At 42.7% G+C, this 18,998-nt stretch overlaps 1 protein-coding gene across 1 annotated transcript in view; it reads right to left on the bottom strand.

Annotated features, from left to right (window-relative positions):
* Positions 1-18,998, bottom strand: part of kif26ba (kinesin family member 26Ba) — an 83,667-nt gene that overhangs the window by 13,757 nt on the left and 50,912 nt on the right. The window contains exons 6-15 of the mRNA XM_070991895.1: positions 12,287-12,502; positions 11,604-11,697; positions 8,056-8,201; positions 7,712-7,828; positions 6,444-6,630; positions 5,360-5,549; positions 1,993-2,164; positions 954-1,286; positions 698-874; positions 35-173 (exon numbers count right to left, since the gene is read on the bottom strand). Of these exons, the coding sequence (XP_070847996.1) occupies positions 35-173; positions 698-874; positions 954-1,286; positions 1,993-2,164; positions 5,360-5,549; positions 6,444-6,630; positions 7,712-7,828; positions 8,056-8,201; positions 11,604-11,697; positions 12,287-12,502 (1,771 nt within the window). The remainder of the gene's footprint in view (positions 1-34; positions 174-697; positions 875-953; positions 1,287-1,992; positions 2,165-5,359; positions 5,550-6,443; positions 6,631-7,711; positions 7,829-8,055; positions 8,202-11,603; positions 11,698-12,286; positions 12,503-18,998) is intronic.

The following is an 18,998-nucleotide window of genomic DNA, read 5'->3' as shown; positions in this document are numbered from 1 at the left end:
GTACAGCACAGTGTATGTAATCAGTGACTGTGACCTGTTTTGCTTTCTGTTTCCAACACAGCAGCAGAGCCTGGAGCAGAAGGAGCTGCGGTTGGGACAGCTGTGGATGGACACGGCTCTTGTTTAGCACCTTGTTTGCTCGCTGGAACCTCTTCAAAGGGAAACTTTGCCACCTGAACATAGAAACAGAGTGATTGATGAAAAAAGGCTCCATTCTTCATATGACAATATCTGACATAGTTTGATTTGACTGTTGATTTGACTGACAAAGGAAGTGCTGTCCACTTATGTCGCCTGTGGTGCTGGTGGATGAGAATAATACAGATCACTTGAGCTGCTCACAGCATAAAAACCTGCATTAGTGACATGTAAATAACAGGGTCCTGTACAAATAATTTAACCATAATAATGCACCGCCTTTTCAAATGGCTGTTTTCAATTGTGTTACAAAACAACAAAGCACATGCTTATTGAAAGGGACGGAAAATTGCCTCTACATACAAGCAAGCAAAAGGTTCTGCAGATACATGCAGAACATTTTAAGCAGATACAGACAAACCCCTTTTTTCCATTTGAAAAGATCTACTTGCCAAACAACCTGCCAAACTCTCCACATACCATCTAATGCACATCACATCGAGTGATTTTTCTTTTAAATAATAACAGCAGCAAAAGACGGACAGAAGACTCTCATCACCTCCTCGCTGCCATCAATGCAGTCCAGTCTCTCCTGCAGCTCAGCAAAGGTGTTGCACTTCAGGCACTCAGCTCCCTCCTCTGGGACAGGAGCCAATGGCTGCCCAAGCAGTGACTGAGAGGGCTGTGGGAGGGGCTGAGAGGGACCACTGGGCTGGTCCTCTGGCTGCGACTGCACCTGTTGCAGCAGAAAACACAGAGAAGTAAGTCAACTGTTTTTTCATATCAAATGTGTCGTGTAAATATATTGTAATTACCTTGTTCTGGGCTCCGGCTGCCTGACTTTGTGTTTGCTGCTGCTCTGACGCTTTACCTCGAAGCAAAGCTGGAATAATTGGCACAAATTCTGGTGGTCCCTCATTGTCCGTCAGTTCTCTGTCTGACACTGAAGCCCCATTCGGGCCCACGTAGATCACTGTGTCACATGACTGCTCGCTGCTGGAGTATTCGTCGGGGTCACTGGATAGTCGCAGCAGTGGAAGGTCAGAGTCAGCGTCACCACGATGATGGAAAGGTCTCAGGTGGGTCGGACGACGCATGCGACCCTCCTCGCAGGAGCTCTCTCCTCCAGAGGAGCTGGAGGTGTATTGCTGAGGGGCGATCGAGACAGGAAAGAGGAGGCAGAGTAGGCCGGTGAGAGAGAAAGTATTCCTGTTTTAGATTTGCTGAGAGAGGTTTTTATTTTTTTAGCCTTTAATTGGCAGTTCACACCAGAGAGAGACGGAAGAGATAGAGAAGAGAGAAAAGGATGACATCCAGACAGATCCTGGACCAGCATGCAGTCTAGCCAAGTAACACTGCCGATTTAAGGAAAGAACTTTAACTTTACTCTTTCCTATTTCTATCACTGCATTTTAAGGTATCTCACCTCATTTTTGCCTAATTTGAGCTTTATTTTTAGAGCTCTGAAGCCAGTTTTGAAATAAGTGAGCATGAGAGATGAAAGGTGTCAGCAGCACTACAGGCACATGTGATGGAAAGGGGGAGGAGGTGAAAAAATGCATAATGTTTGGAAATCAACTGAGCACAAACAGTCAAAATAAAGTCATTTCAACTTATTGTTAGTTATATAAAGCCAAGACTTTCACACAAACTTCAGAAATTAAACATGCAGTGCAATGTCAAGGTCATGAGCAGTATGTATGCATATGTGTCATTTGTCCATCTGTTCAAGGTGCCTTACCAGTGACTGTTGTCTTTATCTTGGATTCAATGTTCCTAAAGTTTTACTTTCATGAGATGAAGAGACACGATGTCCCAGCTGTAATGAAGCATCAAGGTTCGGCTCAAACTCACCACGGTGACTTTAGTTTTCTTCTTTTTCATGCGGAGGACGCGGGAAGCAATCTGGATGGTGGAAAGGGTTTCTGAGAAATCTCTGGGTGAGGCAGAGATGTGAGCAATCATGGTGGTCCGGCAGTTCATGTTGCCTAGCGACTCCCTTAGCAACATGGTCAGCTTGCTGTCCCTAGTAACACACACACACACACACACACACATACACCGAGATGTGAGAACTACAGACGTGTTGGAAATGCACACAGTCACTGAAACATGAGACTAAACTGGTCGATCTTCTGACAGACGTCCACACAGATCTGACATTTGACTGAGGATTATTATTATTATTATTATTATTATTATTATTATTATTATTATTATTATTATTATTATTATTATTATTATTTTAACAGCTTGTCTTGGTCTCAAGACCACTGGACGTTTTCTACAAGTTATAGAGGATGCTAATAGTCAGTGTAATGGTGAGGAAAAAAAGAAGCAAAGTTGATGGTAATTATTGATTAGGTTTATTGATTAAGGCTGCTAAAACACATGAAAGGTCGCTATTCAAGACTAAAGCCAACAAAGTCTTAAAAGAAGCACTCTGGATATTATGCAGTCTAATATTGGGAAATGATCTGTGTCCCAGAGAGATTATACTTACAGATGGGAGAGTAAAAGTAGGTTGTGTGTTTAAGTAAAGACTTTCTCCTGGGTGGGCTACTGCAATCATTCACAGCCTTATATGAGCGTGTGTGTGTGCGTGCACATGTGTGTGTGTTGAGGCCTGCAGGCTGACAGTGAGTAAGGCTCCTCTGTGGCCCAATACCTCACGCTGCTGTCCCCTTTTTCTAAAAACACAGCCTGCAGGCATGTCTCACACACATACGTATGCGTACATTCACATGCGCAGACACTCACACACAAGTATGTACATACGCCTTTCCTGACCTCCTCTTTCTCATTGATGCTCTACTCCTCGCTGCTCAGTTGTTCTTTCTCTGTTTATTGCCTCAGGCTTCAACAAACCCTGTTCTCTCTCCCTCAGTCCATCTCTATCTGAGATTAATGTAGGTAAATTCATGACTCATGCAGTATTCATTTGCATGTTAATTCAAGTGCTTTCAGTCTGTGCTACTTTTTATTTTTTTTTACCAGGGAGGACTACTCTATGTAACATGCCGCTGATGCTCTCTGAGGTTAAAACTAGCCTATAAAGAGCACAGCATTGCCATTATTATAAGAGACTAACATCAGGGAGTACACCTGGAAAAGCCACATTGTGAGACATGTTGTCCTTCACTTATTTATAACTGAGCTAATGAATGAAGGACATCAAGATTTTCCTGTGCTGCGTATACTGCTAATACTAAGAATTGCAACTGTGGGACTGTATGTTAGAATACAGACAGCAGATAGCACAGGAGTGAGAGCGGCAATGGAAAAATTTAGGGGGGTTTTGCCAGGAGAGAGAGACAGCAAACCAGATGGGAAACGGTCCCCAATGAGAGAGGTTGATGTTCAGTGACTGTGGGAAGGCATGAGCATGTTGTGGCTGAAACATAGACCTCGCAAAACTGTCTCAAGATTTAGATCCAAGTCTTCCAATCCAAAGATGCTTGTCTGGGCAAGAGCCAAAGTGTCGAATTTGTGGTGACAGACAACTGTCTCTTTTTCTTGAACTGGAAAGCTACGAACACATAATAATGTCCAATATTCTGCTGATCAACTGGCATAAAATTACCGGCTACCTAGCAACAGTACTGGAACAGGGCTGGGAGTATAAGGACAGGGTGGGACCCTATCCCAAAAGTAATGAAGCACTGGAAGACACACTCGGCCTTTAACAGTGATGAAATGGAGGGAGCAGAGTCTCTGGACTCAAACTGGACGGCATCCTGTTTGGTCTTGTCGTTGTCGGTCAGTTCATCACTTTGGTCCAGGCTGAAATATTTCTATTTGATGGATTGCCATGACACCCATGATCCCTCCAGTGCCACCAGCAGGTCAAAATTTTGATTTATCCAGTGAAATATCTCATCGTCTACAAGATGGATTGGCACAGGTTGGACATTCATGTTCTCTGCAGGATGAAATGTAATGTAATAACCTGATCCACAACATTTCGCTTTATCCAGTACTTTGATTTATGACCAAATTACTTAACGAACTAATGACATTCCCATGAGCCACAACTGTGATTTGACTTGAGTGCTAATTAGATCATTTTAACATGCTAAACTAAGATTGTTAACAATGTAAACATTCTGCTCATTACCGAAAGGCCCTCTCTTTCTTTTATTTACAAAGGGAGAAGATAATAATGGCTACCTGCTGCACAAACACATCAACAACCATTTTTTTAATCAATAGCTATTAGCTACTCTTCTATATTCTGCTGACTACAGCCCGCAGTGACACACACACACTCCTCTCTGCTGACATCCATGTTAGCTTAGCTGTGCTCCGTAGCCTTTGCTCAGGGATTTGTGATTCTGTCACTGTGCTCCCAGTCCTTGGTTCTAGCAAAGTGGCAGTAACACGGCATACATGGTTAAATCAGTTCAAATCCCCTCACAATCCAACACTCTGAGTCACCGGTGCCAAACCACACTCAGCCAAGCTTTGCTTGCAGCTTCAGTGTTAGGTAGGAGGTTGTTTTGCAATGTAAATGCAAAATCTGGTGATTAAATTAACCCAGCAAGAAGCACACAGCAATACAGCCTTAAGGAGGTGGAAGAGCAAGAGGAAGGATGGAAGAAAAGAGGAATTAAATAGAGGGGAAGTTAAAATGAGGACAATTACTGTACAGTTTGCTCCATACACTGTACATACAGTATATAGCATACCAAACATTGCAACAGAAATTCCAGTAATTAATTCCCATTACATCACAATTTTATTTTCTACCTGCTCTCTCTCTCTCTCTCTCTCTCTCTCTCTCTCTCTCTCTCTCTCTCTCTCTCTCTCTCCTCTCCCTCTCCCTCCTTTGCTCTCACTGCCTGTCAGTTAACCAGGAAAGTGGATGTGATGAATATGTAACAGCAGCTGTTGTTGTTTATAACATTAAGTCCCCAAAACCTGAAGCAACTTAAGATATCTCTCAGCTGCTGTCCTCTCCTCTTCTCCTCCAGCATCCCACTTTCCTCCTCATGTCACCCTCCCCTCCATACTTTTTTCTCACTTTTTTCTCCTAATTGTTAACTTTTATCTTCCTCTTTGTTTTCTATCTACCTCAATTTCTTCTCCTTACTTTATTCAAAGCATCTTAGGACATTTCCTTTCTCCTCTCCTCTCCTCTCCTCTCCTCTCCTCTCCTCTCCTCTCCTCTCCTCTCCTCTCCTCTCACATGCTATACATACACTTACACACACCACCTTACTTGTATGGGATGTGCTTGCTCCCGTTGACCAGGGCAAGGATCACGTTGCCGAGGGCAGATAGAGAAAGGCACAGAGGGGTCGAGCTGGGTGAAGAGTTCTCTCTGTTTTTTCCACCTCCTCCTCCTCCGAGTACTTTGACATCACAGCTGCCCAGGTCCAGCAGGTGGAGGCGACTGCGACCTCCTGACACTAGCAATGTGAAAAAAGGTGTCAATAATGGAGAAGGAGAGCCAAGAGGACGGTAAAAGGTAATTTGTGACGTAAGATCTAAATCTAATAATAGAGTATAATGTATGATAAATTGTTGCTTATAGCATCGATACTTAAATATGGTTTTGCAAAGATGGATCTCCAGGTATGATAAAAAACTCAGTGACCTATGATATTAACAAACAAACACTTTCTGTGGTGGTGTTTTCAGCAGCATAGACCAGATAGATGATATACAACTATTGAATGTAGCCTTCTATATAGACATTCAACGATAATGAGGTGTACAATAAGTTGTTTTTCTGAATTCAGCATCATTGGAAAGCAAGTTCTCTAAAGCTAAAGACTGTTATAAAATGTAATTATGTGAGCGAGACATTGCTGAAGGCAAGTTATGAAACTCACACTACTCCTGTACATTGTCAGCCAGTTATTATTTAAACATGAGTGCATGTGTGAATTAATCTAAGCACAGAATGTATGGAGGGATCATACAGCCTGTGATAGGTGTGTGTACAACTCTCCTGTTTATCCACACTGGCTGTGGGTAAATAGATTGATCAGTCTATCACTGTTGTGTTCGCTCACTCCTTGCTTTGTTGCCCCTGTGGTGAAGCATTATTTTAATAGTAAACAGCATGTTTGTGTCTGCTTTTCTCCTACTATGATTCTCACGTGTAGGACTCACAGCAGGCGATGTGTGATATGATAACAACAGTACAAATATATCTGCAAACAAGTATCTGCAGCAGTACAAGTAGCTGTGATAGTTAATTTGTTATTGATAAGTATTAATGTTAAAAATTACAGTAGAAAAAGTGTCACCAATGATAACAGTGATGTAATAACAGTGTTGGGACAAGCAGAACTTACTCCCTCCTTTGCCTGTCTTTTCCATGCGATACTGGTATATGTGTAGCGTAAACAGCATGTGTGAGTTCCTGTGTTCTTCTTCGGTGATGTTGGGACGTTGGCTGCTGTGGCGAGCTGCTATAGCTGCATCCAGAAACCAGGCTGCCTTCTCTGGGGTCGGAGCACGCAGTTCGGACTGATTCTGGAGCTGGAAAATGTTTGGGGAGGGGAGAAAATGTGTGAATATTGCCCATGTAGGGGTAATAAAGAAGGACAGACAGCCAGACGAGAGGGAAGTGTCCAAACACTGATAATATTATGCACTATGAGGATTCTGAATCTAGAGGACTGATTGACATATTCAAAGACAGCATTTTATAATTTGCCTCCAAGAATGGGAGACAGAGATAGAGGGAAGCAGAGATGAGTTAGAGGGCGGAGAGAGAGAGAGAGAGAGAGAGAGAGAGAGAGAGAGAGAGAGAGAGAGAGAGAGGTACTGCAGGATATCATTACTGATGAGATTATGTCAGATTAGTTAAGGATTACACAGATGTTCTTTTATCAGACCCTGTAATCCTATAAACATATAACTGAAGCCACACACACACACACACACACACACACACACACACACACAAGCTCACCCTCTGTCACTCAGTCGTTTTTGGCACTCTTCCGCACACGCACACACCACTCAGACTGCTTTGTAGTTTCTGCCTTACAGTGACAGATGATGATGATAATTAAATGGGGATGAGAGTGGCTTGTTTAGCAATCAGTAAATGCAAAATTCAAACAGAATACAGCATTTTTTCGAGTTCTTCTTCCATTTGTGTTTGTGTCTTCACATCTTTTGTACTTGACGCTGTTCTTTGATTCTGACTTAGCCCGGCAGAAGCACTAACCATATTTTAAGTAAAACAAATGAATAAATGAACCCGGTGTTCTTAAAGTTGCCCTGTTTATTTTGGAAGAAAATGGACTATAATAGAGTGTGTGTGTGTGTGTGTGTGTGTGTGTGTGTGTGTGTGTGTGTGTGTGTGTGTGTGTGTGTGTGTGTGTGTGTGTGCACATCCAACAATAGCTGAGACAACAGAGAACGGCCTGAGGCTAAACAAACAAAGATAAAGAATATTGATATAAGTCCCTATACTGTTCATATACACACTGAACTGAATCTGAAGCAGCCACGTGTGTGTGTGTGTGTGTGTGTGTGTGTGTGTGTGTGTGTGTGTGTGTGTGTGTGTGTGTGTGTGTGTGTGTGTGTGTGTGTGTGCGTGTGTACCTACCTGCATGCCACAGATGGGGTCCTCACACAGGTAGACTCCAGGTGACTGTCCATCCTGTAAACTGCCTGTAGCAACTTCAGACAGCAAGTCCTTAAGGTTCTCCTCTTTCCCCCAAACCTACACACGCAAACACACACACACACACACACACACACACACACACACATGCATGACTAAATCTGGTCAGATCAAACTTGGAAGGGAGGGAGACACTGCATCGCTAGTGTTACAGCTAATGCCACTACTATTTAGTGGCCTCCTTTCTCAAATGTCTGTATCACTAATGGCACCAGTTTAATTCTGTAGGGGATGTTTCAAATTGAGGTCTCGTCAGTAACACTGACCTCGACTGCAGAGACTCGAACGGAGAAGCGTGCTCCTGTTTTCTCCTTCCTCTCGTTGATGAGCTTAAACAACCAGGAGATGGCACAGGGGATTATACCCAGAGTCTGAAGGGAGTCATCACAGCCAATCATTGTGTAGGATTTACCTGGAAGAGACAGACAAAGAGACAAACAGGAAAAGGTTAGCAGAAAAAGGTGGAGACGTATATCAAAAAGAACATCCTTAAAAAGACTCCAAGTAAAGAAGTGCTTTATATGAAGAGACGTGTGTGTGTGTGTGTGTGTGTGTGTGTGTGTGTGTGTGTGTGTGTGTGTGTGTGTGTGTGTGTGTGTGTGTGTGTGTGTGTGTGTGTGTGTGTTTGAGTGAACCTCCAGATCTGTCCCCATTGAGTCACAAGATGATGATTACCCCCTCCACACACACACACACACACACCTGCTCTGGCTGTCAGGAGGTGGGGATCAAACACACACCTAAACAAAGCCGTATGTCAAACCCAACAGTCACATCGACAGGAACAGTTACACAGAAGCAGAGGACATCAAAAGCCGGGTGCGTGTGACGCCGGGTAGAGAAAGGTGTTCACATTTGTTCAGAGATGGGATGGAGGGGAGGTTGTCACCTACACTGTAATTTTACATTGTTCCCTTTCGATGTTTCCTGGAGCGTCTAGACTCCGTGTCAAACAAAGTTGTAAAAACAATGTATTTAGTGTCCGAAAAGGTTTAGGTACACCATGATAGAAGTGTTTATCTGGAGTTCAAATGAGAGTTTTTACGGTTGTCAGTGTGCAGACTCTTCTAGATAAAACCTCAAACTGCTGTAATGTTAAAGAATGCATTAAATTTTACAGCTTGCTCAAAGCAACAGTGGCTCATTTACTTTGACTCAACTGATTTACCAGCTGATTTCTTTTTATTTAACAAATCAGAAGGCCTCCCTCAGTCATAATGGCTCTACTGTAACTAGTATCATTACCATAACCACAGAGCACTTTAACAACCCTCCTTTCTCTTTTGCCTTCCAGGACTGCACATACGTGAGAGAGTCTTAAATTACACATCTAGCTAAGTGTATGTGTGGCTTCACAATGTTTCCTTCTGTTCTGACGACTGCAGGCAGTCAAGACATGGTCAGCTAGCTGACTGCTCCACTGACTAACACAACCCTGCAACACAGTGACGCTACAGGCTATAAAGCAATGTCTGTGTGTGTGTCCATGTCTGTGTAGTTGATGTATATTCCCAGTAATTGGTCGCATCAAGCAGAGCTGCCGATGCTGTCAGAGAGAAAGTAAACAGGGTGAGAAAGTGTGAGAGGACAAGACAGCATTATATCATCAGTTCAAAGACACACACACACACACACACACACACACACACACACACATCATTACAGAGAGATGATTCATTCAAGGCCAATAATCCAATAACAGATAACAAAATCCATCAGACATGACTTAAAGCCAGAGGATTCAATTACTAGTGCTTAATAGTACTTTCCTGAAGTACATCCATTTATTTCAGAATTATTTGGACTTTCTGGAATTTTTCCTATGTTCCAATGAGAACCTTGTTACTCCTTGTGAAAGTGTGTGCGTGTGTAGAATTGTGTGCATCCACATATGTGTCTACAGCCAAGGGCCACAGGGCCTAAGACAAATGCTCCTTGTGTTACTTTCCCTATTTTAATTAGGAAGAAGGTAATAGTGTTATAATGCAGCCTCATTGTGATCCATGGCCTTAGGTGAGCTATATCATAAAGAATGATGTCATCTGCTGCTACAGCGGCGGCCGTTTATGCTGAAGGCAGCAAGGTCAGAGCGGCTCCATAGCATAAATGTAACAGTAAAATTGATTGAAAGAGCAAACTGTCTTTGGTGGATTTCTCAGTCATATAAAAGCACTTGCAGTATTAAAGCCAGAACATTCAGTTAATGCCTATCATCCAACACAATCAAACCCTGACAATAAGTCGCCTGTTGTGTGGGTGCGTTAGGCAGTTCCAGTCACAGCCATATTATACTGTATGAATTATCATCATGTATAATGACACAGTCGGCATTTTCATGAGTCAGTATTAGAAAGCTGAACGAAAGCATGCAAACATGGCATGATGCAAAACAATGATCTACACAGGCTGTCTGATGTGTACGCCGTGCTGGGTGACTGTCTTGGGAGAGCTGTGGTGAATATGTTAGCATGTGTTTTATGCCTTTTAACAGTGTACTAGAGATTGTACCCAACCTCCAAGAACAATGCTGGGCTGTGAGGCCATTTTGGAGTTGCGGATACATTTGGTAATGCAGTCATGCACAATGGGTCACACTGAGACTTTTCCCATACATCTTCCAAATCATCAGAATTGTGCTTTTGAGTATTGAAAACACACCAAAAGTTCTGTTTGGTTTGGTTGAAAGTCCACATGAGCTGTAGGACATTCAACAAAGGTCCCCACCACGACTCCAACCCCAGACGTTCCAGTTCAGTGGTTTAGAATCTAAACCACTTTACCTGGAGGTAAAACTGAGATATTATCTGAACCTTAGTTAACCAGTCCACACTGCATGCTTTTTGTACAACCTGTCCGATTGGCCGCTCATGTCTCTTTGTCCCACTGGTCTTTTGTTGTTGTGATGTTACCATGTTTATTCCAATTAGTTGTGTGTAATGACAACAAAATTTACAAAAGTAAGACCCAGCTCGTAACAAAAACAGAATTGTTCTTTAACTGAGTAGCCAAATGAGGAGGACAAAAATATTCATTCATAATAGATTTATAAAACAGTTTACATTTACTACAGATTTAGCAAGGGCAAACTTCCCTGCAGCACACTGAGGGAGCTCTGTAGTTTGCATGTTTTTACATAGAGCCTCATTACTGTTTGTTCCAGTCAATAGCTCAGCCATTAACACAGAAGTATTGCCTGCTGAACTGCGGCACTTAAATTCTCTGGTTTTGTCCTCTGTCAGCAGGTCAAGGGGACTTGAAACTGGATGTGCGGAGATCACGAGCCAAGAAGGATAATGCTGCCTGCATGTACAGGGATAAACACAACAGAGGATGACCAAGGGTTGAGGAACATGTCTGTGCGTGCGTGATTGCGTGCATGTGTGTGGTGGGTGATTGTGCCAATGTGTGTGTGTGTGTGTGTGTGTGTGTGGCTTCAGACATGTTGCAGTGTGCAGTAAGGGGTCCTGACCCTTTTTAAGACAGCTTCTCTAAAAACCAGCTTCAGAAGGATTAGAGAGAGAGAAAGGAGGACAGAAACACAGACTGAGAATGCTTTCAGCGTCAGCAGACACTAATCCTCCTCTTTCTTTCTCTCTCTGATAGATGAGGGCCAGTGGAGAGACGGCCAAGTGAAAGACTGACACACTGATGCTCGCACACACACACACACACACACACACGCACACACACACACACACACACACACACACGCACACACACACTAAAGACGACTCGCTACTCCTGCTCTGATTTTTTAGTCTGCATGTGTGTGTGTGTGTGTGTGTGTGTGTGTGTGTGTGTGTGAGATTGTTACCCAGCTTGGAGTGTCCAAAGCAGAAGACACATCCATCTGCTCCATTCACCACCGACTGAATCACCTCTGCAACTGTTCCCGCACACACCTCCGCCTAGCAACAGGCAGACGGAGAGAGCGGAGCGAGGAGAGACGTAGGAAGAGGGTCAAGAAGAGCATGAAAACCTGAATACATCGATACACTTGGTCCATTTGAGTATTGGTGTCGAGTTTTTGCCTTTTGCTGTTGAAGACATGTCAGTTTTTCACATTTTAAAGTCTCCAGACAGAAGTTACAGTTAACCAACATGTGGTATGTTACGTCTTACATTTGTGGTAGCCAGAAAGGACCACACAGTGACAGTCAATCTAGATGGGATGGGAAAGCATCCTGTTATTCTGACTTGAGAGAGGTTATGTATTGTTCCAGGATAGTTTTTCATATTAATCACATTTTAGTCACATCAGAAAAACTCGTGAAAGCAAATACAAACAAAGTTCAGCTCCAGAAAAATTTTCATTGACTCTAGATTCTAAACTAATAGTTTGACATTTTGAGAAAACAGGCTGCTGGCTGTAGCTTCATATTTTGCATTATAGACAAAGTATTCCTTCAGTATTGGATTTCATTTAGATAAATTTGATGTCATGAAATAATTTATTTCAAAATCACAAGTCCTTTCTTTTCTAAACTCTTCTCTTACCTGTGATGCATCAGGAGGGAACGCAGCGTCAAAGGTGAACATCTTTGGAGGGACCTGATTGGCTGCCGCCCTTTTCTGGGAGGGAGTGCCTGGTGTCTGATTGGTCGAGGGGTCCATGATGGTGATTTGTTTCTTCCTGGCATCCACTTTGAGGAAAGAACTGGACTCAGCTGCATCTGACTGAGACACTGGACACACGCGCACCATCACTTTCACCTGAGGGTAAGACGCAGAAAACAGATATTCAGATATTACTGAACAGCACAGACACCTGCTCCTTTATCCCTCCCAAAAACACAACACAGACACAGATGCAAAGATGCATCTTACCATTAAAAGGATTTACACAACCAAAACTGTAGCACTGTTCAGTTTTGTGATTCTTTCAAAATAAAATGACTCCAAACCAGAGAAATAAAACAGGCCCACAACACATATTCATTAAAGTACTAATGTGAAACCTAAAAGTTGAAGCTAGAAAACTTCTCCTTTTGTCATTTCCTTAGATCCTCATCTCCCGATGTGTTCAGTGCTGTGCTGCGCTCCTCTGTTGATAAAGCTTTGGTTTTGTCATGGTTTTCTCTATCACTTCTCCCATGCTGGCATCACTCCTTGCTTGCACCCATTCACACTTTCAGGGCACTGACAGATTTTCTAAGGAAAGCCACCCGACGTGAAACAAAGAACACATTTGATAATCCTGAGGTGTTGTTGCTAGAAGGCATTTGAACATCCTCTGCACCTTAGCCGTGCCAAAAACCTCCCAAAGAGTCACAACACTCAGCTTTTTTGGTTCTTTTAAGACTTAGGTGAATATGAACATGCTCCCTCTCCCTCTCTTATCATCTTTTTCACCCTCTGCTTCTCCTCCCTCCTCCCTTCTCCTCCTTTAACCGTCACTCTTTCCTTATCTCTTTCTTCCTCTATCCTAAATCCTTTTTCTCTCCTCACCCCTCCTCTCTACCTTGAGCTCACTGCCACATATCAAAAGCCTGAAGTGCAGGAATCCAGTTTGGGCTTTCTCTCCTCCTCTCGCTCTTCCTTTCCTCCCACTCCTGTCACAAACTGTTAGCAGCCACAATTTACCGCCTGACAGCTGCTGTTGTTTTCTTTGATATTACAGGAAGCAAAGCGCTGCGTCATCGAATCTGAGTGAGTTCCAGAACATTTTAACATATTAACAACCTTTTCTCTGTTCGGTGAAGATGTTGTAAAGTTTGAGAGACTTCCCAACAGTTTATCACTGCTCTCTTTCTCCTCCTCCGGCTCACCTGGATGAATTAATCTCTCGTTCTTTTGATCTCTCGCTGCCTGTATCTGTCTCTGATTCAGTCTGTCTTTCTTCCTCTTACCATTTTTATCTCTAAATCTTTATTCCTGCTACATGACTATCCTGAAGATTTACCACAGATTTTCCCTTCTGACAATGGGGAGAGTTACTTTAATAGAATTGTGTTATTCACATGTTGTGTTCTTAGCAGGCTTGCTAATGATGGTCAGTAAATTCCCTCTGTATAGTAGGGCAGTTTCTTGTTTTCGGGTAATGTAACACCTTTATTTTTGCTTCTGAGTAATTGGCACTTTTTCGATGAGTAATGTGTAATTGAATACAGTTTTTAAAAAAAATTATGTTTCAATTCAGACAGTTACCTTTATTAGAAGGTATTCTGGCATTATTTCACTAAAAACCATTTACTGGTGCAGCTACTATTGCATTTTTCTGTGTGTGTGTGTGTGTGTGTGTGTGTGTGTGTGTGTGTGTGTGTGTGTGTGTGTGTCCACACCACACCTCTTGCTGAGGGCCACACTTCTTCCCCTCCCACCTGTCTTTCTTTTTCTTTTCGGTACACATCAAAATAAAAATAAAAACAAAAAAGTCCTAAAACATAAGAGCGCTGTTTGAATACAACTCACATCATATTTCATTACTCTTTTCTTTCAAGAGTCAAGTCTCAGACTGGTACCGACTATCAGTTCAGGTAGCTGTCAAGGAAAACGTAAACGTAAAAGATAGACAGTCGGATCCATGGAAGCACATACGAATCCAAAAAGTAAAAATACAAAAATGAGGATGGAACAACCTGAGCAACATCACCGATGACCACACTGCAGAATACAAATCAGTGGAATTTCATGGTAAATTGGCCGCAGCTTGGAATGCTGACAGCACAAAATAAGAAGACTGTTTTGGACAAGACAGTTTAACTCATGACAGATATAAAGACCTGAATGTCCTGTAGGCAGCAAAGCAGGTGACAGTGTATATATACACAGGCTGACAGGCAGTAGGATATCACCTCCTCATCCTATACCTTCCTGACGTTCTGGGTTGACAGAAACTGCATGAATGCATCATTAGTTTTGGCCTCTGTGAGACTGCACTGTCTCATTTGGGGGGACATTGCAGGTTCAGTCTGTCTCTCAGTCCTCAAAAGGACACAAATGTATGGACCGCATCCTTTAAAAAGATCCAAACCCCGAATGAGGCTGCAGCATCTGTGTGTGTCCTGCCTCTACGCAGGTGGTATGGAGAATGAAAGGAGGGCTGGATAACAGTGCAAGTGAGTGAGCAAGTCAGTATCTCTGCAAAGTCCTGATTTCCCTCATAGATAGTCATACCACATTGTTACATTACTAAATCTGTGCAAACTCAACCTAAAAGAGTAAACTGACAAATAATAACACAAATTTGAGATATCTATTTTTATTTGATTTAGCATATGTCTACTGAACAGGGTAGGAGTTTGTCGCTGGGCTCAGACGTGAGGGGCAGATGAAAAGACTGCTCTGTTTTTGTGGCTGCTCGGAGGGAAGGGGAGAGGGGAGCAGAGATCTTTTGTCTGTTTGTGCTTGTTAGAGCAGATGAATCATCGTCTGAAGTGTGATTTTGCACTGCGCTTCCAGTTAAATGCCACCATGGGATTACGAATTGCACAGTAATCCCAAAACACTCCAAACCCCACTGCGCTCGCAGATGGAGCATTCATCAAATAAAGGGAAGACTGTTCGTGTGTTCAGCTGTGTATTTATTTACTTAGAGACCCATTAGCTATGAACAAGGATGTGGTCATAAATGAAAATGGGTACACAATGAACACGGGTCAGTGACAAGAAAGAAAACTAATTATGGATCACATGATGTCTGTCATAGTTTGAGCACAGCTTTATTTCTCGAGCAAATTGGATTATTAATTAATTATCCTCTGCTGCATTACTGCACTGCTGTAAGATCAACAACATACGTATATACAGCAAAAAGAAATCTGTGTCCTTTTTGGTGCAAAATATGTGCAATAAATTATTTCATGGCCCTTGGGCAAAGAACCAAAGACAACCAGAACAAGGCCACGTTGTAGTGAACAAAGTCACCTGGAATGACAAGTGTTTCCTAAAAAATAAAAGTGTAAAAGCCTGCTGGTGGCTGATATACTGCCATGTAAAAGGCACAAAGGCAAATAACATTGTAAGAGCTCTGCTGTTTATATGCACATTTTTCTCTCTCTGTCTGCCACACACACACACACACACACACACACACACACACACACACACACACACACACACACACACACACACACACACACCTAATAGAACACATTAACAGGCTTTCCTTTGGTTGCATCATTAAATGACCACAGGCCATTTAAGAGACTTGGTTCAATAAAATGAGTGAGTGAGTGAGTGAGTGAGTGAGTGAGTGAGTGAGTGAGTGAGTGAGTGAGTGAGTGAGTGAGTGAGTGAGTGAGTGAGTGTTTGGATTAAAGTCTTTTTCAGGTGAAGGTAATTGTATGAGTGTATAATTTTAAAAATGTGTCCATAAATGAGGGCATGAGATAAACTGAGATGCCAGCTGACTACAATATATATGTAACCTTGGTGACCTGGGAAGACTATGATGCTGTGGTTTAATGTTAGGTCAAGAGTTCCATAGCTCTACACGCGTGCACGCGCGCACATACACACACACACACACACACACACACACACTTAGATTCAGTACTTTGCCCTCTCATGACCCCAATAAAAGAGCCCATCAGATCAGTAAGAGCCTGGGGGGAAAGATTTTACCTTGCACGCTTTACAAGGCGTAACTCATAAAGTCTTCCCCCCTGAGAGTCCATTTCCTCCTTATGTCTAAGAGTGTGCACAGTAAGAGGGCTGCCATTGTGTGTGTTAGTTTGTTTAAGGTGTAAATGGGCCATAATGTGGTTCAATGTCAATTTCTCAAAATTTTGAGGGCACATGTGAAATGGAAAGTCATACATGGGATCATTAACTTTAGTTCCCCCTTTCTGAAACCATCAGTGCTGTGTGCTGATAACCACCAAACAGCATCAGGGAAACTGATGCATCAGCACATTTACACTAGCTTTAAGAGATGCCATTTTTGTTCTGGCTATGATTTTGATTGTGACAACACTCTGCTGGAAGTTTAAGCCTGAGTCCAGCTCAGCTGCGTGTCTGCATGTGTAATCAAACCCACACCCATGATATTCTCAGAGGATCCTTGGCCTAGTTCCACTGGTGAATCAATACATGTTGCAAAGTGCTGCAGCCACTGTGACATGCCAGTACACATACGCAGGGAAAACACAGGGACCCTTTGTTCATCTAATGAAAAAGCAAGGGTTAGTGGTGTTTGTTTTCAGAAAAGAGAGATGATGGAGAATAGTGAGAGTGAAATAAATAGGTCACTTATAACTCTCCCAATACTAACACACCAATCCTGCAGTGATCTCACACTCTGTCCACCTCTCTCTTGATCCCTCATCCCTCTCATCCTCCCCTCTTTTCTCTCCCACTTCCACACACCGCTGGACCCTTCCCCTCTTCAGTCTCTCTGTGTTCGAGAAACATTTTATTTGCTCGATAGCGCTGTCCACCCACTCTTTCCCCTCTCTTCCCTCCATTCTCTCTCTGCCTCCTCTTCCTCCTCCCCTTGTCTCACTTTCTCTCCCTTCCTCAGAACAAATGACAAGACAAATCACAGCCTCTTCCTATTATCCGTTCTCTACCTCCCTCTTTTCTCTCACACTTCACGCTGCAGTGAATACTGATGCGAGGCTGTGAGCTGCTGAAACGAAGACCGAAGGGAAAAAAACACAAATGAGGGAGAGATGTTAGAGAAGCGAGTGTTCGACTTTTTTCCACAAGTTTGTGTGGGAATATTTAACTTCTACTTGCTTTGCAGAACAAGTGATATCTGTGTTCTGCTGTAATGTGTATCTAAGCATGTACGATTACTAGGTTCAACCTACAAAAGCGTAGGCCGTGTGTGTTTATACATACATATACATACAAGAACACCACTGTGTCTGACATATATGTCTGCTGGTCACGCCTGGAACAGCTGGGGGGTTCACTTCCATGCTAAAGGGTACATGCGGTGGCAGATGTTGAGGCAAGAAGTCCCATTTTTTCCCTGAGAAACTGACCTGACCCTTAATACACTCCCTTGGATACAGAGCTCCATGTCCCTCCTCTCTATACGCCACACTCAGGCACAATGAAACCTTTGAGCCAATTTAAGTAAAGGAATTTGGCTGAACAGCAACAAACAACCCTAAGCTGAGAGAAGATTGTTCAATAGTCCGCCACTGCAGTGCTTCATTACTATTGGCTGGAAAATCAATAAGAGACTAAGACTGAGCTCTAATTGGTTCCCAAAGACTGAATAAACACACATTTCTGCAAACACATGAACAGAGAGATAGATACAAATACCATATGGGAATAGAAAGTTCAGGCTTCGGATCAATTCTAATTTTAACTAATTTATTCACTCCAGCTCAGATCACAGTATTGTAAGATCCATGCTGGCTGGTCTCAGTTGGAGGTACTGCAGAGATCTTGCAACTCTGAGGTCTGAATTTATGTGTAATTCAACAAGGATGAGCCACTAGCTAAAGGATCTCTACTTTACCAGAAAAAAACAAAGTAACATATCAATATACAGTCCAGATTTGTACACACTGGCAAAATGTAATGTTCAACAAAATGTCACTGCCCTCACTCAGTGTACAACATTAAAGGATCAGGAAGGATGTTATTTTCTTTTCCACAAAAAAGACCACATAAAGACATTCTATTGGCCTCCATTGTTGTTGAAAAATTATTAAGAAAGCGTCTATGAGCCACATGTTGCACTGTGATTTTGTTACGATGAACATGGACACTGCAGTTTATTTTAAGTAAATCCCAAATACAAATGTGGATTAATTTAGTTTTTTTTTTTTTTCTGTATTTTGCAACACCCCACCACATTGTGGGGCCCTGCTTTTCTTATGGGGACAAAACACAAGTCCCCATAACATAAATCATTCGATTTTAGGGTGAAGACCTGTAAGGCAAGTAGTGGTTATGCTTCCGGTTAGCTTAGGGTAAGTGTCCAGGAAGTGAATGTAAGTCTAATTAATGTCCCCAAAAGTGACGAAAACATGACTGTGTGTGTGCACGCATGCATACATGTGCATGCATCTGTGTGTGTGTGCATGCGTGTGTGTGTGTGTGTGTGTGTGTGTGTGTGTGTGTGTGTGTGTGTGTGTGTGTGTGTCTCATGCTCCAGCCCTGCCAGTACTGACAGCAATAATATTTCAGCTACAAGGTGGAACAAAGTGGCTACTGGATTCCCCTAACAGACTCACTCGCTCATTTAGATACAAGACACAAAGACACCCAGATAGGCATGAAGACACACAAATGCCCATGGAAA

This window comes from Chaetodon trifascialis, chromosome 1 (assembly GCF_039877785.1).
Source record: "Chaetodon trifascialis isolate fChaTrf1 chromosome 1, fChaTrf1.hap1, whole genome shotgun sequence".
NCBI lineage: Eukaryota > Metazoa > Chordata > Actinopteri > Chaetodontiformes > Chaetodontidae > Chaetodon > Chaetodon trifascialis.
This window is presented reverse-complemented; position numbering and strand designations above follow the sequence as displayed.